A 21,395-nucleotide genomic window follows, 5' to 3' on the forward strand; every position below is an offset into this window, starting at 1 on the left:
CATATTTGCAGAATTGTGAACAATTTTGAGCCCCATATCTAAGGAACAATGTGCAGGTGTTGGAGAGGTTCCACAGGAGGCCTACAATAAAGATTCTGGTGGTGAAAGGGTTAATGCATATGGACCGTTTGCTGCTTCTGAGCTTGAACTCACTGGAGTTCAAAAGAATGAGGGGATCTCAATGAAACATATTGAATATTGAAAGAACTGGATCGAGTTGACATGTAGAGGATGTTTTCACCAGTGGGAGAGTCTAGGACCAGAAGGCTCTGCCTCAGAATACATGTATATCCCTTCAGAACAGTATTTCTTTACCCAGAGTGTGAGGCCAAATGATTAGGTATATATAAAACAGTAGTTAATAGATTCCTGATTTGTAAGGGTATCAAAGATTATGGGGAAAGGCATGATCAGGAGGTTGACAAAGCATTATAGGTCAGCCATGATGGAATGGCTGAGTAGATACAATGGGCCAAATAGCCTGAATCTGCAGCCAGAGAACTGGAAATGAATACCAGTGAATTGATCCACTTGACCCGAAACAGGAATGTGTGGGCCATGGCAGTCAAAGCTTAAACTGGGCATGGCACCTGATGATGATGATGTAGAGAAAGATCCCTATGGAAAGTGTGGGGGATGGGAAGCGAAAGATGTGCTTATTAGTAAGGTCTCATTTTAAATGGCTGAGGTTATGGAGAATGATGTGCTGGATATGGAGGCTTACGGGTAAAGACAAAGGGAACTGAATCTCCCCATTATGGTAGCAGGCAAGAGAATGAGACAGAAAGGACAGATGTGAGGGAAATGGAGGAGATGCAGGTGAGGGCATCCATGGTGGTGGAAAGAAAACCCTTAAACTTAAAGCTTTTGACCTGTTCCACTTGCGCACCTCCGATGTAAATTGGGTCGTGCGGTCCGCTACTCCTTCTAAAGTCAACAACCAATTCCTTGGTTTTGCTGACATTGCGGGATAGGTTATTGTCTTCGCACCATGCCACCGGGTTCTTAATTTCCTCTCTGTACTCAAACTCATCATTACCCAAGATACGGCCTACAATTGTTGTGTCATCAGCAAACTTATATATTGAGTTTGATGGAAACTTGGCTACACAATCATGGGTGTACAGTGAGTACAGCAGGGGGCTGAGTACACAGCCTTGTGGGGCACCAGCACTCAGAGTGATTGTAGAGGAGAGCTTGTCCCCTATTTTTACAGCCTGGGTCCTGTCTGTGAGGAAGTTGAAGATCCAGCTGCAGATCTGAGTGCTAAGGCCCAGGTTCCAGAGCTTAGGAATCAGTTTATTTGGAATGATGGTATTAAAGGCAGAGCTGTAGTCAATGAAAAGGAGCCTCTTTATTCTCCAGGTGTTCTAAGGAGGGATGTAGGGCCAGAGATGGCATCTGCCGTTGACCTGTTGCTCCAGTAGGCGAATTGCAAAGCGTCGAGGTTGACTGGTAGGCTGTGGTTGATGTGTGCCATAACCAATCGCTCTAAGAACTCCATAGCAATTGATGTCAGAGCCACAGGTTGATAGTCATTCAGGCATGCCACCTTGCTCTTCTTCAGCACTGGGATTATCGTTGCCTTCTTAAAACACGAGGGGATCTTAGACTGAAGCAAGGAGCAGTTGAAGATGTCAGCAAACACTCCAGTTAGCTCGCTTGCACAGGCCCGGAGAACCCGTCCCGGGACGCCATCTGGGCCTGTCGCCTTCCTTGGATTATACATTCCTTAATAATAAATGTGCCTTGAATCTTTGAAGTTAGTTGGACCATAATAGACTATATATAAAATATAAAAGCAGAACTAGACATTTGGCCCATCGAGTCTGCTGCACAATTAAAGCATGGCTGATTTACTATCCCTCTCAATCCTATTCCCCTGCGTTCTCCCTCTGAATATGGATCCTTGTCTTCCTCATGGGAAATCACAAACAAGGTGGATTGGAAATTACATCTCCTCGCTGACATTCAACACTGGTACACCTTAATAATGTGTGTTTAGTCCACTGCTCTACTCTCCCTACACTCATGAATATGTTTCTAGGTACAGCTCAAATGCCATCTATAAATTTGTTGATGACAGAACTATTGTTGGCAGAATTTCAGACGGTGGTGTGGAGGCGTTCAGGAGTGAGATAGATCAGCTGGTTGAGTGGTGTTACAATAAATTGGCACTCAACGTCAGTAAGATCAAGAAATTGATTGTGGACTTCAGGAAGGGCAAGTCAAGAGGAACGCAGAGCAGTCTTCATCAAAGGATGAACAGTGAAAAAGGACACCAAGTTACTGAGTGTCAACGTCTCTGAAGAACTATTGTGAGCCCAACATGCGATGCAAAGAAGGCATGATAGAGGCTGTTTCATTTGGAGTTTGAGGAGACTTAGATGTCACCAAAGACTCTTATAAATTTCTACAGATATGCCATGGATATTGTAACTGATTGCATTCCCATCTGGTATGGAAGGGCCACTGCATAGGATTGGAAAAAGTGCAGAAATTTGCAATTCAGCCATCTCCATCATGGACATTAGCCTTCTCAGCAACGAGGATGCCTTCAAAAGGTGGTGCCTCAAAAGTTAAATATCTTTGCTAGGGCCCCTGCAATTTCTCTATGAGCCTTTCACGCAGTCCAAGGGACACCTTGTCAGGCCCTGGGGATTTATCCACCCCAATTTGCATCTAGACAGCACACACCTCCACTTCTGTAATTTGTATAGGGTCCATATACTCGCAACTGCTTTGCCTCACTTTTATAGACCTGAGACAGCTAATGTTGAGGTTTTGGGGATAGTCTGCATTGCAGACTACATTTGGGGAACAGAGGAGGATGGCAACAGTAAAGAGGATCTCTATAGTTAGGGGAACAGATGGGTGATTCTGTGGACGCGATAAAGAAACAAGGATGGTAGTGTGTCTCCCAGGTGATGTTTCTGAGCGCCTCCACAATATCCTGAAATGGAAGGGTGAGCACCAGAGGTCGTGGTACATATTGGTAACAATAACGAAGGCAGATAAAGGGTGGATGTCCTAAAAGCAGAATAAAGGGAGTTAGGAAGGAAGCTGAGAAGCAGGGCCTCAAAGGTAGTAATCTTGGGATTACTGCCTGTGCCATGCAACAGTGAGGATAGGAATAGAATGAGGTGGAGGACAAATGCGTGGCTGTGGGATTGGAGCAGGGGGTAGGGATTCAGATTTTTGGATCATTGGGACCTCTTCTGGGGCAGGTGTGACCTGTACAGAAAGCACTTGAATCTGAGGGGTCCGATATCTTGGCAGGGAGGTTTTGCCAATGCTATTGGGAAGGGCTTAAACTAGATTTGCAGGGGGGTGGGAATTGAAGTGAAAAGGCAGAGGATGGGAAGGTTGGAGTACAAGTAGAGACAACTTGTACGAAGTTTGTGAGGAAGGATAGGCAGATGGTTTGAGATGTGTCTATTTTAATGCAAGGAGTATCATAAACAAGGCGGATGAACTTAGAGCGTGGATCAATATGTGGAACTACGATGTTGTGGCCATTACAGAGACTTGGATGTCTCAGGAGCAGGAATGGCTGCTGAGTGTGCCAGGCTTTAGAAGTTTCAAAAAGAACAGAGAGGGAGGCAAAAGAGGTGGGGGCATGGCATTGCTAATTAGGGATAGTGTCATGACTGCAGAAAAGGAGGAAATCATGGAGGGATGGTCTACTGAGTCAGTGTGGGTGGAAGTCAGAAACAGGAAAACGGGCAGTAACTCTACTGAGTGTTTTATATAGCCACCCCCCCCCCCCACCACCAATAGTAACAGGGATATCGAGGAGTAGATAGGGAGGCTGATTCTGGAAAGGAGGAATAATAATAGGGTTGTTGTGATGGAAGATTTTAACTTTGCTAATATTGACTGGCATCTCTTTAGTGAAAGAGGTTTAGATGGGGTAGAGTTCCCATTCCCATTCTGACATGTCTTTCCATGGCCTCCTCTACTGTAAAGATGAAGCCACACTCAGGTTGGAGGAACAACACCTTATATTCCGTCTGGGTAGCCTGCAACCTGATGGCATGAACATTGACTTCTCTAACTTCCACTAATGCCCCACCTGCCCCTCGTACCCCATCCGTTATTTATTTTTATACACACATTCTTTCTCTCACTCTCCTTTTTCTCCCTCTGTCTCTCTCACTATACCCCTTGCCCATCCTCTGGGTGCCCCCCCGACCCTTGTCTTTCTCCCTGGGCCTCCTGTCCCATGATCCTCTCATATCTCCTTTGCCAATCACCTGTCCAGCTGTTGGCTCCATCCCTCCCCCTCCTGTCTTCTCCTATCATTTTGGATCTCCTCCTCCCCCTCCCACTTTCAAATCTCTTACTAACTCTTCCTTCAGTTAGTCCTGACGAAGGGTCTCGGCCTGAAATGTCGACTGTACCTCTTCCTAGAGATGCTGCCTGGCCTGCTGCGTTCACCAGCAACTTTGATGTGTGTTGCATGGCTTTGTTAAGGGCAGGTTGTGCCTTATGAGCCTGATTGAGTTCTTTGATTATGATGAAGGTTGAGCAGTGGATGTAGTGCATATGAATTTCAGTGGCATTTGATAAAGGTTCCCCGTGCATGGCTCCTTCAGAAAGTAAGGAGGCATGAGATCCAAGGAGACCTTGCATTGTGGATCCAGAATTTGCTTGCCCACGGAAGGCAAAGAGTGATTATAGATGGGTCATATTCTGCATGGAGGCAGGTGGCCAGTGATGATCTGGGACCCCTCCTCTTTGTGATTTTTATAAATGACCTGGATGAAGAAGTAGAAAGGTGGGTTAGTAACTTTGCTGATGACACAAAAGTTGGGGGTGTTTTGGAGAGTCTGGAGGGTTGTCAGAGGTTACAGCGGGACATCGACAGATTGGAGAACTAGGCTGAGAAGTGACAGTTGGACTTCAAACCAGATAAGTGTGAAGTGGTTCATTTTGGGATGTCAAATTTGAAGACAGAATACAATATTAATGGTAAGATTCTTTGCAGTGTGGAGGATCAGTGAGATCTTGGGGTCTCTGTCGATAGGACACTCAAATCTGCTGCCTAGGTTGACAGTGTTGTTAAGAAGGCGTATGGTGTGTTGGCATCCATCAACCATGGGATTGAGTTCAAGAGCCGTGAGGTAATGTTACAGCTATATAAGACCTTGGTCAGACCCCACTTGGAGTACTGTGTTCAGTTCTAGTCACCTCACTACAGGAAGGATGTGGATACTATAGAAAGAGTACAGAGGAGATTTACAAGGAGGTTGCCTGGATTGAGAGCATGTCTTATGAGAATAGGCTGAGTGAACTTGGCCTTTTCTCTTTGGAGCGATGGAGGATGAGAGATGACCTGATAGAGGTATATAAGATGATGAGGGGCATTGATCACATGGCTAGCCAGAGGCTTTTTCCCCAAGGCTGAAATGGCTAAGATGAGAGGGCATAGTTTTAAGGTGTTTGGAAATAGGTACCAAGGGGATGTCAGGGGGAAGTTGTTTGCACAGATGCATGCATGGAATGCACTGCTGGTGGCGGCAGTGGAAGTGGATATAATAGGGTCTTTTAACATTGTGGGCCGAAGGGCCTGTATTGTGCTATAGATTTCTATGTTCTATGTACAGGAGAAGAGGCAGTGGATCTGTTAAAATGTAGATCAATCTTGATGGCCTGACCAGGTACATCCAAGAATGCAGTGGGAAGCTAGAGAACAAACTGAGGGAATCTGGCAGAGAGATATACACCATCATTAGTGGAAAGTGAAGTGCCAGAAGACTAGAGAGTGACTAATGTGCCTATATTTAAAAAGGACTGTAAAGAAAAATTTGTGATAGGTAAATTAGCAGAGGGAATTCTGAGGGATAAGATGAACAAGGGTTTGGAAAGATAGGCGTTGATTATGGACAGTCAGCACAGCTTTGTAAGTTTGATATCATGCCTCTGGAATTTGATTTTGCTTTGATATTGTGACTGAGAAGATTCATGAGGGCAGGACGGTAGATGTGGTCTGTATAGATTCAGTAAGGCCTTTATAGGGTACTATTGAAAGTTAGCCACCATGGGATCCAGGGAGTTAGTGAATTAGATAGGGAATTGGCCTGATAATAGGAAGCAGGGTGATGGTGAAAGGGCTGAGAATCAAGGCATGCCTTATGGCTTGGTGCTAGGCCATTGCTTTTTGTCATCTTTATTGAGAAAGTTAACAGCATGGTTAGTAAATTTGCAGATGACAATAACATTGGTGGTGTCACTGACAGTAAAGGTGGAGAAAGCTTGGGACATTTTTTTCCCCACTGTAATGTAGAAAACTAAGGGGTGATCTTATAGAGATGAGAGCCACAGTTAGGGTAAGGGAATTGAGCTCTTGAGGGCTTGTTTAAAAGACAGCGGTGAGAATTAACAAGGATCAAAGGTGGTGTTTATGGATTGCACTGCCAAGGGAAGTGGTGAGGTACTGAATTAACAACATTTATAAGATACTTAGACACATACATGGATAGGAAAGCCTAGAGCAGGGGTTCCTAACCTGGGGTCCTCAGGCCCCTCAGTTAATGTTAAGACTCAATGGCATAATAAAAGGTTGGGAACCCTTGGGCTAGAGGGATGTGGACCAAATGCAGACAAGTGGGTCAAGCTTAGATGGGAATCTTGGTGAGACCGCTTCCGTGCTCTATAACTCTAAATTGGCATGGGGCAAACTATGACAGTATTAGACAAGAACTAGGGAACAACTGTTGCTGAATGAATGCATATCTTAGACATAAAGGGTGTTTAAAGACCAACTATACAGGACAGGTATATCCCAGTCACAGAAAAGACAAGAATGGCAAGGTAAAGAAATTTGCATTATGATTTAGGCAGTGAAATTATCCAAGAAGGAAAAGGAAGTGTATGTAAGGCTTAGGAAGCTAAAATGAAATGAGGCTCTTGAGGATTATAAAGAAGCTGGGAAAGAACTCAACAAAGGAATTAGAGCCAGGAGAAGCCATGAAAAGTCAAGCTGAGGGGAAGGACCTGGTAAAAGTTTTTGTAACACTGAATGACATAGATAAAATAGACAGCCAATGCTTTCTTCACCCTCCCCTTCCCCCAACCACCCCCAGGTTAAAATGTCTTACAGTAGAGAGCATGTAGTTAAGGTGAGAGGGATAAGTTCAAAAATGTGTGGAGCAATAGTCATAGTCATAGTCATACTTTATTGATCCCCGGGGAAATTGGTTAGCTGTTGGTTTACACAGTGGTCAGTGCCTGGACTGCACTGCAATAGTGGTGATACAGGCAAATATGACTTGAACTTAAGAGGTTTAAGAAAGGAACTGAACATGGTAGTACGGGATGTCACTGCCACCTTACACCCACCCATCGCAATATGAATACGCTGTGGAGAGTATTTGAACATCACCAACCCACAATTCTCCCATGAATATAGACAGGGGGTGTTTGAACATCACCACCCAATGCCCCACTATCACCAGTATTCACCATTGACCACTGTAGGACAGGAACACACCCTGACACTGACTCTCACCCTAGGAGGGATAAGCTGAAGCACAGCGCTGGTACCTTGCACAAAGGGTGAGCGATCCATGTACACCTTGGATCCTGAGCACATTCTCCACCGTGTCAGCACAGAGCTTCCTCACCTGACAATGGAATACAGCACAGAATGAGCAGGAGACTCAGGGTCACATCCATGGTGAGGGACAAGCAGGTGGGGCATTGCAGGTCTTTATGGACAGTAGGTAAATATGTAAGTGCAGTATGTGAACACTGACAGTGTGTAAGGAATGTCCAGACAAATCATCTTGACACAGGCAGATTTTGGCCAAGGGCTCAGACATGGGATTAAGATGAAGGGTGCCCACCACTGTGGATGTTGGGCTAAATGGCCTGTATCTGCGTTGTGTGAGCGGATAACTTCAATACTCCCCTTCCGCAGACCAAAGTGGTGGAGGAATGTCTTGCACGGAGGGGAGTGGGGCATCCCATCATCCCCTCCTTCGCACCCACCCCACTATTTACCTTTAGGGTTTCCAGTGGCAGGACCTTCCGTAGCTGACATTTGCCACCACGTCTTGGCACCGTATACAGCAACATATCGCTCAGCTGTGGAGACAATGATAATTTACTGAGTCATTTATTCTGTGAGCCTCATCTACAGTCAGATCCCATAATTCCTGTAATGTCAGTAGCTGAGAGAAGTTGTGGCCACAATCTCAAGGTCTTGTAAAATCATGAGGGACATACAGGAGGTGAATAGTCACAATCCCTTTTCCCAGGGTATGGGAGTCCACAACTAGAGAAAGTAGGTTTAATGTGAGTGATTTAAAGGTGACCTAAGAGGCAAATCATTCATAATTTGCAGATTGGGAGGCAGATTTTGGAAAGGTTCAAAAATAACAGGGTTGTTATCATCGGTGACTTTAACTTCCCTAATATTGATTGGCACCTGATTAGTTCCAATGGTTTAGATGGGGCAGAGTTTGTTAAGTGTGTCCAGGACGGATTCCTGTCACAGTATGTTGACAGGTCGACTGGGGGAGTGCCATACCAGATGTAGTATTAGGAAATGAACCGGGTCAGGTCACAGATCTCTCAGTGGGTGAGCATCTGGGGGACAGTGACCACCGCTCCCTGGCCTTTAACATTATCATGGAAAAGGACAGAATCAGGGAGGACAGGAAAATTTTTAATTGGGGAAGGGCAAATTATGAGGCTATAAGGCTAGATCTTGCGAGTGTGAATCGGGATAAAGTTTTTACAGGAAAATGTACTATGGATATGTGGTCGGTGTTTAGAGATCTCTTGCAAGATGTTAAGAATAAATTTGTCCCAGTGAGGAAGGTAAAGAATGGTAGGGTGAAGGAACCATGAGTGACAAGTGAGGTGGAGAATCTAGTCAGGTGGAAGAAGGCAGCATACATGAGGTTTAGGAAGCAAGGATCAGATGGGTCTATTGAGGAATATAGGGTAGCAAGAAAGGAGAAGGAGCTTAAGAAGGGGCTGAGGAGAGCAAGAAGGGGGAATGAGAAGGCCTTGGCGAGTAGTGTAAAGGAAAACCCCAAGGCATTCTTCAATTATGTGAAGAACAAAAGGATGACAGGAGTGAAGATAGGAACAATTAGAGATAAAGGTGGGAAGATGTGCCTGAAGGCGGTGGAAGTGAGCGAGGTCCTCAATGAATACTTCTCTTCGGTATTCACCAATGAAAGGGAACTTGATGTCGGTGAGGACAATATAAGTGAGGTTGATGTTCTGGAGCACGTTGATACAGAGGAGGTGTTGGAGTTGTTATAATACATTGGGACGGATAATTCCCCAGGCTGCTCAACGAGGCGAGGAAAGAGATTGCTGAGCCTCTGGCTAGGATCTTTATGTCCTCGTCGTCCACAGGAATGGTACCGGAGGATTGGAGGGAGGCGAATGTTGTCCCCTTGTTCAAAAAAGGTAGTAGGGATAGTCCGGGTAATTGTAGACCAGTGAGCCTTATGTCTGTGGTGGGAAAGCTGTTGGAAAAGATTCTTAGAGATAGGATCTATGGGCATTTAGAGAATCATGGTCTGATCAGAGACAGTCAGCATGGCTTTGTGAAGGGCAGACCGTGTCTAACAAGCCTGATTGAGTTCTTTGTGGAGGTGACCAGGCATATAGATGAGGGTAGAGCAGTGGATGTGATCTACATGGATTTTAGTAAGGCATTTGACAAGGTTCCACACAGCGGGCTTATTCAGAAAGTCAGAAGGCATGGGATCCAGGGAAGTTTGGCCAGGTGGATTCAGAATTGGCTTGCCTGCAGAAAGCAGAGGGTCATGGTGGAGGGAGTACATTCTGATTGGAGGATTGTGACTAGTGTCCCACAAGGATCTGTTCTGGGACCTCTACTTTTCGTGATTTTTATTAACGACCTGGATGTGGGGGTAGAAGGGTGGGTTGGCAAGTTTGCAGATGACACAAAGGTTGGTGTTGTTGTGGATAGTGAAGAGGATTGTCACAGATCGCAGAGAGACATTGATAAGATGCAGAAGTGGGCTGAGAAGTAGCAGATGGAATTCAACCCAGAGAAGTAGCAGATGGAATTCATCCCAGAGAAGTGTGAGGTGGTACACTTTGGAAGGACAAACTCCAAGGCAGAGTACTAAGTAAATGGCTGGATACTTGGAAGTGTGGAGGAGCAGAGGAATTTGGGGGTACATGTCCACAGATCCCTGAAAGTTGCCTCACAGGTAGACAGGGTAGTTAAGAAAGCTTATGGAGTGTTAGCTCTCATAAGTTGAGGGATAGAGTTTAAGAGCCTTGGGGTAATGATGCAGCTCTATAAAACTATGGTTAGGCCACACTTGGAGTACTGTGTCCAGTTCTGGTTACCTCACTATAGGAAGGATGTGAAAGCATTGGAAAGGGTACAGAGGAGATTTACTAGGATGCTGCCTGGTTTAGAGAGTGTGCATTATGATCAGAGATTAAGGGAGCTAGGCCTTTACTCTCTGGAGAGAAGGAGAATGAGAGGAGACATGATAAAGGGAGACAAGATATTAAGAGGAATAGATAGAGTGGACAGCCAGCGCCTCTTCCCCAGGGTACCACTGCTCAATACAAGAGGACATGGCTTTAAGGTAAGGGGTAGGAAGTTCAAGGGGGATATTAGAGGAAGGTTTTTAACTCAGCGAGTGGTTGGTGCCTGAAATGCACTGCCTGAGTCAGTGGTGGAGGCAGATACACTAGTGAAATTTAAGAGACTACTAGACAGGTATATGGAGGAATCTAAGGTGGGGGCTTATATGGGGGGCAGGGTTTGAGGGTTGGCATAACATTGTGGGCCGAAGGGTCTGTACTGTTTTGTACTATTCTATGTTCTATAATGTGATGGATATATGGAACAAACTGCTGGAGGAAGTGGTAGAGGTAGGTACAGTAGGTTTAAAGAGATATGGGACTAGCTCTGGTAGACAGATTGGCTGGAATGGACAGGTTGAATCAAAGGGCCTGTTTCTCTCCTATGACTCTATGTACTTACTTATATGGTCAGAAGGTTAATAATAAACAGAACTGTATGAATTGCTACACCTTGGATTATGCAATTCAAATATTCATGGGTTCTAAATGTAGCAAATTATGAAAGAGCACAGTAAACATGCAAACCTGTAAACATACAGCAAACAGTAGCCCAGAATAATAAATGAAATATAAAGCAAGAACGAGAAAAAATCAGTTTAGAAAAGTATTGCAAAACAATTCCTATTACTGTGCAGCTTTGCCTGTTGCAATTAAAATTTGTACAGAAGTGTTTACCTTCGTGTTGTCAGATTTAATAGACAGGAGTGAGATTGCTGAGGAGGTTTGTCAGAGCAGTTGCTTCTAGGAAATTACATTGGACCATGACATCAAGTCATATTTTCCCAGCTCTTAGAATGGTCCCAAACATTTGGGAAAGTTGCAAACACGATATTGCAGAAAGGATGCAGAGAGAACCTGGCAATGAGAGGGCTGAAAATATTTGGCAGGTCAAGAAGTATCCATGAAGAAAGAGAGATGCAGATTGAAAGTCACTGACCCTTCAGCTGAACTGGTTGAGAGAGAAAACAAGTATGTATCCAGATGCAGAAGGTATTAGAAATAAGAGAAAATCTGCAGATGCTGGAAATCCAAGCAACACACCAAAATGCTGGAGATAATCATCAGGCCAGGCAGTATCTATCGAAAAGAGTATAGTTGACGCTTCACCTATCACCTTGTGTTTCTTCCTCCCCACCCCCATCTTCTAACACTGACTCTTCATATTTTTCCCCCTCCAGATCTGATGAAGAATCTCAAGCTGAAATGTCGACTACACCCTTTTCCATAGATGCTGCCTGGCCTGCTGAGTTCCTCCAGCATTTTGTGTGCATTGTAGAAAGTATTAGGTTTGAGGAAACACAGGAAAATCTGTGAAAGAAAGGGGAATCAAGGTGATGCCTGTGAGAGCGTGGAGAATGTGTGTAGGTCCCAGCTGACCTGTCTGGTCCAGGAACGTAACAAGCATGATGCAATAAGGAGATGGAGCTGCAACTGGTTGAACTCGGATCATTTGGGAGGCTGAAGAACATATAAAGAGGCAGTTACACCCAAGGTGCAGGACGCAGAAAACTGGGTGACAGTGGCTTAAGGAGCCACTGCAGAGTACCCGTGGCCATCCCCCTCACCAACAGGTATATCAATTTGGATACTGTTGAGGGGAATGACCTAACAGAGGAAAGTCACAGTTGTCAGGTCTCTGGCACTACAAATCAGATGGGAAGCAGGAAGAAGAGACACACTGTGGTAATAGGGGATTCATTAATTAGGGGGACAGACAGGAGGGTCTATGCACGAGACGAGATTCCCAGATAGTATGTTGCCTCCTGGGTACCAGGGTCCAGGATCTCTCAGATCGAGTCCTCAGCATTCTTGAACAGCTAGAAATCATGATCCATGTAGATACCAATGACATGGGGAGGATGAGTGACGAGGTTCTGCAAAGTCAGTTCAGGGAGTTAGGTGTTAAGCAGGACAGGACAGGACCTCCAGGGTTGTGATTAGATTAGTTTAGATTAGATTCAACTTTATTGTCATTGTGCTGAGTACAGATACAAAGCCAATAAAATGCAGTTAGCATCTAACCAGAAATGCAAAGAATAGTGTTATTTACAAAATAAAAAGGAAAGGTACGTCACATCCGGAGTTTCTCCGTTTAGCGGACGATTTCCCTCCATGCGTTTGACATAGTGGGGAACCACGTATGAGGCAAGTTACAGCAGTGGTTTGTTAGTTCCTTCTGCCGGGTGAGTTTCCAAAGAGATCACCAGCTCATAACCCAGCATGGATGGAAAGCGTGCAGGGGAGCCAAAACTGCGAATAAAAAGTAAGTGCGACAGCACCCAAATATAAAAGAACTGAGACAGTACAATATGGATGCAATACCGCTTAGCGCTGTGATGTCAGGTTCAGCAGGGTCACAGCCTCAGGGAAGAAGCTCTTCCTGTGCCTGCTAGTGCGAGAGCGGAGGCTCCTGTAGCGCCTACCAGATGGGAGGAGAGTAAACAGTCCATGGTTAGGGTGAGATGCATCCTTGATAATGCTTTTCGCCCTGCCCAGGCAACGTTTATGGTAGATGTTCTCAATGGTGGGCAATTGGGTGCCGATAATCCGCTGGACAGTTTTCACCACATGCTGGAGTGATAGGATAGAATAGTACAGCACAGTACAGGCCCTTCGGCCCACATTGTTGTGCCGACCCTCAAACCCTGCCCCCGCCTTAAATTCCTCCATATACCTGTCTAGTAGTCTTTTAAACTTCACTAGTGTATCCGCCTCCCCCACTGACTCAGGCAGTGTATTCCATGCACCAACCACTATCTGAGTAAAAAACCTTCCTCTAATATCCCCCTTGAACTTCCTACCCCTTACCTTAAAGCCATGTCCCCTTGTATTGAGCAGTGGTGCCCTGGGGAAGAGGCGCTGGCTATCCAATCTATTTATTCCTCTTAATATCTTGTGTACCTCTATCATGTCTCCTCTCATCCTCCTTCTCTCCAAAGAGTAAAGCCCTAGCTCCCATAATCTCTGATCATAATCCATACTCTCTAAACCAGGTAGCATCCTGGTAAATCTCCTCTGTACCCTTTCCAATGCTCCCACATCCTTTCTATAGTGAGGCGACCAGAACTGGACACAGTACTCCAAGTGTGGCCTAACCAGAGTTTTATACAGCTGCATCATTACCTCATGACTCTTAAACTCTATCCCTCGACTTATGAAAGGTAACACTCCATAAGCTTTCTTAACTACCCTGTCTACCTGTGAGGCAACTTTCAGGGGTCTGTGGACATGTACCCCCAGATCCCTCTGCTCCTCCACACTACCAGGTATCCTGCCATTTACTTTGTACTCTGCCTTGGAGTTTGACCCTCCAAAGTGTACCACCTCACACTTCTCTGGATTGAACTCCATCTGCCACTTCTCAGCCCACTTCTGCATTCTATCAATGTCTCTCTGCAATCTTTGACAATCCCCTACACTATCCACAACGCCACCAACCTTTGTGTCATCTGCAAACTTGCCAACCGACACTTCCACCTCCCACATTCAGGTCATTAATAAAAATCATGAAAAGTAGAGGTCCCAGAACCGATCCTTGTGGGACACCACTAGTCACAACCCTCCAATCCGAATGTACTCTCTCCACCACGACCCTCTGCCTTCTGCAAGCAAGCCAATTCTGAATCCACCTGGCCAAACTTCCCTGGATCCCATGCCTTCTGACTTTCTGAATAAGCCTACCGTGCGGAACCTTGTCAAATGCCTTACTAAAATCCATATAGATCACATCCACTGCACTACCCTCATCTATATGCCTGGTCACCTCCTCAAAGAACTCTACCAGGCTTGTTAGACACAATCTGCCCTTCACAAAGCCATGCTGACTGTCCCTGCTCAGACCATGATTCTCTAAATGGCCACAGATCCTATCTCTAAGAATCTTTTCCAACAGCTTTCCCACCACAGACATAAGGCTCACTGGTCTATAATTACCCGGACTACCCCTACTACCTTTTTTGAACAAGGGGACAACATTCACCTCCCTCCAATCATCTGGTACCATTCCCGTAGACAACGAGGACATAAAGGTCCTAGCCAGAGGCTCAGTAATCTCTTTCCTTGCCTCGTGGTGCAGCCTGGGGAATATTCTGTCAGGCCCCGGGGACTTATCCGTCCTAATGTATTTTAATAACTCCAACACCTCCTCTGCCTTAATATCAACATGCTCCAGAACATCCATCTCACTCATATTATCCTCACCGTCATCAAGTTCCTTTGCGGTCCATCTCCTTATTGCATCATGCTTTGCGGTCCGATACAGGACAATTGCCACATCACACTGAGATTCAGTTGGTGAGTATGCTCTCAATGGTACAGCAGTACCGTCAGGATTGCTACCTATGCCACATGCTAGTGAGGCCAGAACTAAGAAGATTATACAGTTTAATACATGGCTAAGGAGGGTGTAGGAAGGAGGGCATTAGATTTCTGGATCTTTGGTTTCTCCTCCAGGGAAGGTAAGACCTGTACAGAAGGGACGGTTTGCACCTGAAGTGGAAGGGGACTAATATCCTAGTTGGAAGGTTTGTTAATGTGAATGGTTGGATTTAAACTAGAATTACTGGGGGATGGGAACCAGAGTGCCAGAATAGTTAGCGGAAAGGTTGTGGAGACAGATGTTGGTAAAATCTCAAAGTTAGGAATCAAAAGTTTGTGTGCGGTGCAACAAAATTGAAAAGGACTGAAGGTGTTGTACTTGAATGTACGTAGTAAACGGAATAAGGAAATTAACTTGAAGCACATTTGCAGATTGGCAAGTATGATGTTGTAGACATTACAGAATCATAGCTGAAAGATTATAGCTGGGAGCTTAATGTCCAAGGATAAACATTGTATGGAAAGGACAGGCAGGAAGGCAGATGGGGCGGTGTGGTTGTGTTGATAAAAAACAAAATCAAATCATTAGAACAAGGTGACATAAGGTCGAAAGGAATTGAACCATTGAGGATAGAGCAGGTCCAAACAGTAGTAAAAGTGTTGCCTACAAATTACAACAGGAGATAGAAATTGCATGCTAGAAGGGCAATGTTACATTAGTCATGGGATGGGGCACTTCAATTTGCAGGTAGATTGGGAAATTCAGGTTGGTGCTGGATTACAGGAGAGGGAAATTTTAGAGTGCCACAAAATGTTTTTTAGAGGAGCTTGTGGTTGAGCCCACTAGAGGATCAGCTATCCAGGATTGGGTTTTGTGCAATGAACCAGAATTGATTGGAGGGCTTAAGGTAAAAGAACCATTATGATCAAATTCACCCTGAAATTTAAGAAGGAGAAGTTAAAGTCAGATGTATCAATATTACAGAGGAGGAAAGGGCATTACAGAGGCATGAGACAGGAGACGGCCAGAATTGATTGGAAAAGAACACTGGCAGAGATGACAGCAGAGTAGCAATGGCTGGAATTTATGAAAGTAATTTGGAAGGTACAGGATATATACATCCCAAAGAGGAAGAAGTGTTCTAAAGGAAAGATGACACAACCATGGCTAACAAGAGAACATCAAAGCCAACATAAAAGCCAGAAAGGGCAAATAATAAAGAAAAGATTAGTGGGAAGATAGAGGATTGAGAAGTTTTTAAAAACCAACAGAAGGCAACTAAAGAGGTCATTAAGAAGATAAAGATAGAATACAAAAGTATTTTACAAAAGATGGGATACAGTGTCGGGAAGTGTATAGTCTTACACTTTGGTAGAAGAAAGGAAAGGGTTGACTATTTTCTAAATGGAGAGAAAATACAAAACTGAAGCACAAAGGGACTTGCGAGTCCTTGTGCAGGATTCCCTAAAGGTTAATTTGCAGGTTGAGCCTGTGACAAGGAAGGCAAATGAAAAGTTAACATTCATTTCAAGAGGACTAGAATATAAAAGCAAAGATATAATGTTGAAACTTTATAAAGCACTGGTGAGGTCTCACTTGGAGTATTATGAGCAGGTTTGGGCCCCTTATCTTATAAAGGACTAGACAACCAGGTGACATGTTGGGGCACCCTTTGAGAGAAGGGTAGTGCAGTCTGATGTGACCAGAATGAACATTAAATTTCCCTGAATGCTACTGCTATCGCTTTGCTTTAGAAATTAAAGAAGAAAAACTCAGTTTATTAAAGAAGAAAGATGCGTAGCAAGACAAATATAGCTCCTCCTCGTTTAACAAAGGACACTTTTGATGACAACATTTCTGGTTGATCTGCCACCCTTCAAGATTACTATAACGTTTTCATTTCTTTTTCCCCAGCTTAAAGCCACATACCGCTGACCATGCTGGAATACCGGTTTCTCCAGATAAATCAACACATTCTCCATGGTTTGGCCTTGCGCCTTATGTATAGTCATAGCACAGCATGACTGTGTCGGGAACTGGCTCCGCTGAAGAGGGACATCTTCCCCTTCTGATAAACTGAGAGTAATTCTTAGGATCATGACAATGTCATTTTTGAACGCACCAATGTTTATCTTTGCTACGACGAGATTGTTGTGCAGTTCTTCCACCATCATTCGTGTTCTATTGCAAAGCCTTGGTGGATCCAAGTTCCTCATTGAAATGATGGGAGATCCCCTCTTCAATTCCAGTTTATGTGATGGCAATCCAGAGAGTTCGACCAAATCAAGGAATTCTGTTGGAAAATAAGTGGCGTTAGCTCCTTCACTTACGGCATTGAAGGAACAGTTTCTTTCATGATTCCAGGGAAGCATGTAATGCATGTGAAGTTTATTTTTTGCATCATTTCATTGAGAGGAATACGTTCTTCCATAGTTGTATTGTCTGATGTTCTTCCTGAACTCGTTTGCAATAGGTTCATCATTGCTGTATAAATTGAGGAGTTCATTGGGTAGAGGCTGCAAATTGCCTATCCTGACCTTTCCCTTCATACAGCAGAAATCTGCGGTTTCTCCAGTGAATAGGAAGGCATGACAGTGAGGGCATACTCTGGTCATCGTACCAACATCTGCAGAAATGTTACGGTGTGCGAGTCATGCATTTTGCCTTGCTCTTCCTCTGCTGAGGTATTGTCATTGAAAGCAGGCATTGTTGTCTTCAGCAACTCTCGCAATAATTACTCTTTGCCGCATATTTTCGAGTTGATCTTTCATTTTCTCCTCTGTCTCTTCCTCTCTCCTCCTTCTTTGCCTGTTTTTGTCATTCTGGAGATGTGCAGCCCTTTCATCCCCCGTCTCTTCATCTCTCCTGCCGTTTGTCCTTTGTCTCTGATCCTGGAGACGTGCATTTCTCAGCTCCTTTGTCCCTTCCTCTCTCCTCCTTCTATGCCAGTTGTTGTCATTCTGGAGACGCGCAGCCCTTTTATCCTTCGTTTCTTCATCTCTCCTACTGTTTGTTTTTTCTCTCTGATCCTGGAGTCGTGCGGCCCTGGCCTGATCTGATTCTTGTTCTCTCCTCCTTCTGTGCCTATTGTTGTCATTTTGGAGACGTGCATATGCCTCTCCTCCTCTGTCTCTTCTTCCCTCATCTTATTTGTCCTGACTCATTGATCCTGGAGTCGTGCGGCCCTGGCCTCATCCGATTCTTGTTCTCTCCCTCTCCTTGCTGCTTCCCGATGACGTTTGGTGTAATCTCTTGATCTTAATGTCCCCCTTCCCTTTCCATGTGGCATAATTAGGCTGACCTTATTTTTTTTTACCTTAATACTAGATAGAAGATACGAAGCAGTAACAGCAAAGCCTCCAGGATGCTGATTTCTCTTGATGATGTGGTTGGCGCTCTCCTAAATGGACGTGATATAGTCACCGCTATCCTTTGACTGCAGCAAAGGGATTGACGGGTGTTTCGAAGTACTTCATTACAATAAGATTTAATTATCTCTTATTGATGGGTCTCAGTTAGATCTGTCCCAATCCTGCACATGCTGATGGTGATTATGGTGATTAGCAGAATGTGACCGTCCGAAATAGAGCTGCCCTAACCTTTTGCTGCGGTTGGTGTCGCTGCTGAGGTTGGCTGTGCGCATGCGTCGTGGTGTCACGACGCGGTTTCCATGAAAGCTGGAATCGGGTGTGGAAAGCGGGGCCTGTTGACGAGTGAGCAATTTTATACCAATATAACCCTTTTTATACGAATATAACCCTGACCTTTGCATGCATTCTGTAAGTTAGCGCATTTTAAGTCCATTTAGTCAAAAAAAAGTGCCGCTTTAATGCACTGTTTGGGCTAATTTGAGGGCACAAACAGACAAACCGACAAAGAGATAAACAGAATGAGAATTTTAGTAATGCATAGATGTGCTAAAACTGGAGAGGATTCTAAGGAGGTTCAAGAAAAATGATTCTAGGATTGAATCACTTGTCATATGAAGGGGGTATGTTAGATCTGGGCCTGTATTCACTGGAATTCAGAAGAATGAGGGGGTGACCTCATTGAAACTTATCAAATGGTGAAAGACCTTGATAGAGTGGACATGCTAAGGGTTTTTCCTCTGGTGGGAGAATCTAAAATCAGAGGACACAGCCTCAGAAAAGAGGGCATCTGGAGGTTATCCCTCTGAACTGAGGCGGGTCGGTGTTCAGGCCTCACTGTGGGAAGTCGGGAAAAATTTTCAAATGTTATACGCTCAGAAATGTCTAGGGTGTGGTTATATGTCTTGGTTTACTGTTGAGAAGGGATTGCTTACTGTTTGGTTAGAAAAGGAGAGTGCTTTTTTTCTACTAGAGAAAAATGCAAACTGAATTGGTAAAAATAATTTCCTATAATGTTAATGGGGTTTTGAATCCAATTAAAAGAAATAAGATTATGTCTAAATTGAAAAAAGAGAGGGTACAAATAGCTTTCCTCCAGGAAACACATATGAGCCAATCTGAACATGGAAAATTAAAAAGAATGGGCTTTAAGCATATATTTTATTCATCATATAAATTGAGTCACAAAAGAGGGGTAGCTACTTTAAGATCAAGTACTCTTAATTATGAACATATTTCAGAGACTAGAGACAAAGAAGGACGGTTTGTAAAAATCACAGGAAGAATAGAAGGTACAGAAATAACATTGCTGAATGCTTATGCTCCTCCAGGTAGTGAATGGTCATTTTATAGACACATTTTTGACCTAATGGTCAGTTCTCGAGGGGTAGTAACTTGTGGAGGGGATTTTAATATTAGATTAAATCCTATATTAGATTCTTCAAGAATAGTTACTCAGAATAAACCTCTGACTCGGAAAGTGAATTCATTGATGGAGGAGTTGGGAATTATAGATGTCTGGAGGGAATTACACCCTACTAGTAAAGATTATACATATTACTCTTTCCCTCATTCAGCCTATTCAAGGATAGACTATTTCTTTATCTTTAATACAGATAGACTCAGGATAAAAAACTGTAATATTGCAACAATTGATCTGTCGGATCATAGCCCAGTCTCTATGTCTCTAATCCTGGAAAGGAAAATGAGGAAAACACTATGGAGGCTAAACTCAAATATACTCAATAACCCGAAAGTAATGGAGAGATTAAGGGGAGAAATCAAAGAATATCTAGACCTTAATGACACGGGAGAAACATCACCAGTGATTTTATGGGATACATTGAAAGCTGTACTGAGAGGGAAAATTATTTCCATTACTACTCACATGAAAAAAATCAATGCACAAAAATTAGCAGACCTTCAAGGAAAATTAAAACAACTTCAAGTTGTAGATAGCAACAAAAGTAATTCAAATCGAAAACAGGAAATTAGGAAATTGATGATATTTATACGTTGGAAACTCAAAGAAATTTTCTTTACCTGAGACAAAAGAATTATGAAGTAGGAGGTAAATCAGCTAGATTATTAGCATATAAATTACGAAAACAACAAGCAGACAATACAATTCATAAAATAAAGAATCCAAAGACAAAGCTTGTGGAGAGTACAATAGGGAAAATTCAAGAGAGTTTTGAAACATATTATCGAGAGCTGTACTCCCAACCCTGGGCCCCCAATGAGCCCTATATAGACAGTGTATTGAATTTTTTAGATCTACCTAAACTTACAGATTTACAAAATGAAAGTTTATTAGAACCAGTAACTGTCAAAGAACTGAACGTGGCCATCTCAAGGTTAAAGGCTGGAAAGTCCCCGGGTTCTGATGGGTTTACCTCAGAGTGGTACAAGTCCCTGAAGACACAGTTAGCCCCATTACTACTTAACACCTTTAATTGGATTTTGCAGAGAGGAGAAACTCCACCTTCCTGGAGAGAAGCGATTATTTCAGTTATTCCTAAAGAGGGTAAAGATAAACTAGAATGTGGCAATTATCCGCCAATTAGTGTTCTTAATTTAGATTACAAACTATTTACATCTATATTAGCGCGCAGATTGGAAAAGCTTTTACCTGGCCTAATCCATTTAGACCAGACTGGATTTATTCAACAAAGACAAACACAGGACAATATAAGGAGAACTCTGCACATATTAGAACAGGTTAATAAGAACGAGACAGAGACAATGGTAGTAGGATTGGACGCTGAGAAAGCTTTTGATTCGGTTAGTTGGGCATTCCTATACAGAGTGTTAGGAAGATTCGGCTTTCAAGAAAGGTTTATTAAAGTAATTCAGACTCTATATGACAGCCCTACAGCCCGAATTAAGATAAATGGGGACCTCTCTGACTCCTTCATTTTAGAGAGACGCACTAGACAGGGATGCCCAATTTCTCCTCTCCTTTTTGCGCTATATATTGAACCACTTGCCCAACTAATAAGACAGAGCGAAATCGTAAAAGGTATCAAAGTGGCAGGGATTGAACAGAAAGTGGCGTTATTCGCAGATGATGTTTTGGTCTATCTGAGTGAACCAGAAAAATCATTTAC

General features: G+C 43.8%; 1 protein-coding gene across 1 annotated transcript in view; it reads right to left on the minus strand.

The window, feature by feature from the left end:
- LOC134357162 (FYVE, RhoGEF and PH domain-containing protein 5-like) overlaps window positions 1–21,395 on the minus strand; it is a 209,189-nt gene that overhangs the window by 85,350 nt on the left and 102,444 nt on the right. The window contains exons 13-14 of the mRNA XM_063068460.1: window positions 8,008–8,091; window positions 7,549–7,628 (exon numbers count right to left, since the gene is read on the minus strand). Coding sequence (XP_062924530.1) covers window positions 7,549–7,628; window positions 8,008–8,091 — 164 coding nt within the window. The remainder of the gene's footprint in view (window positions 1–7,548; window positions 7,629–8,007; window positions 8,092–21,395) is intronic.

This window comes from Mobula hypostoma, chromosome 15 (assembly GCF_963921235.1).
Source record: "Mobula hypostoma chromosome 15, sMobHyp1.1, whole genome shotgun sequence".
NCBI classification, from domain to species: Eukaryota; Metazoa; Chordata; class Chondrichthyes; order Myliobatiformes; family Myliobatidae; genus Mobula; species Mobula hypostoma.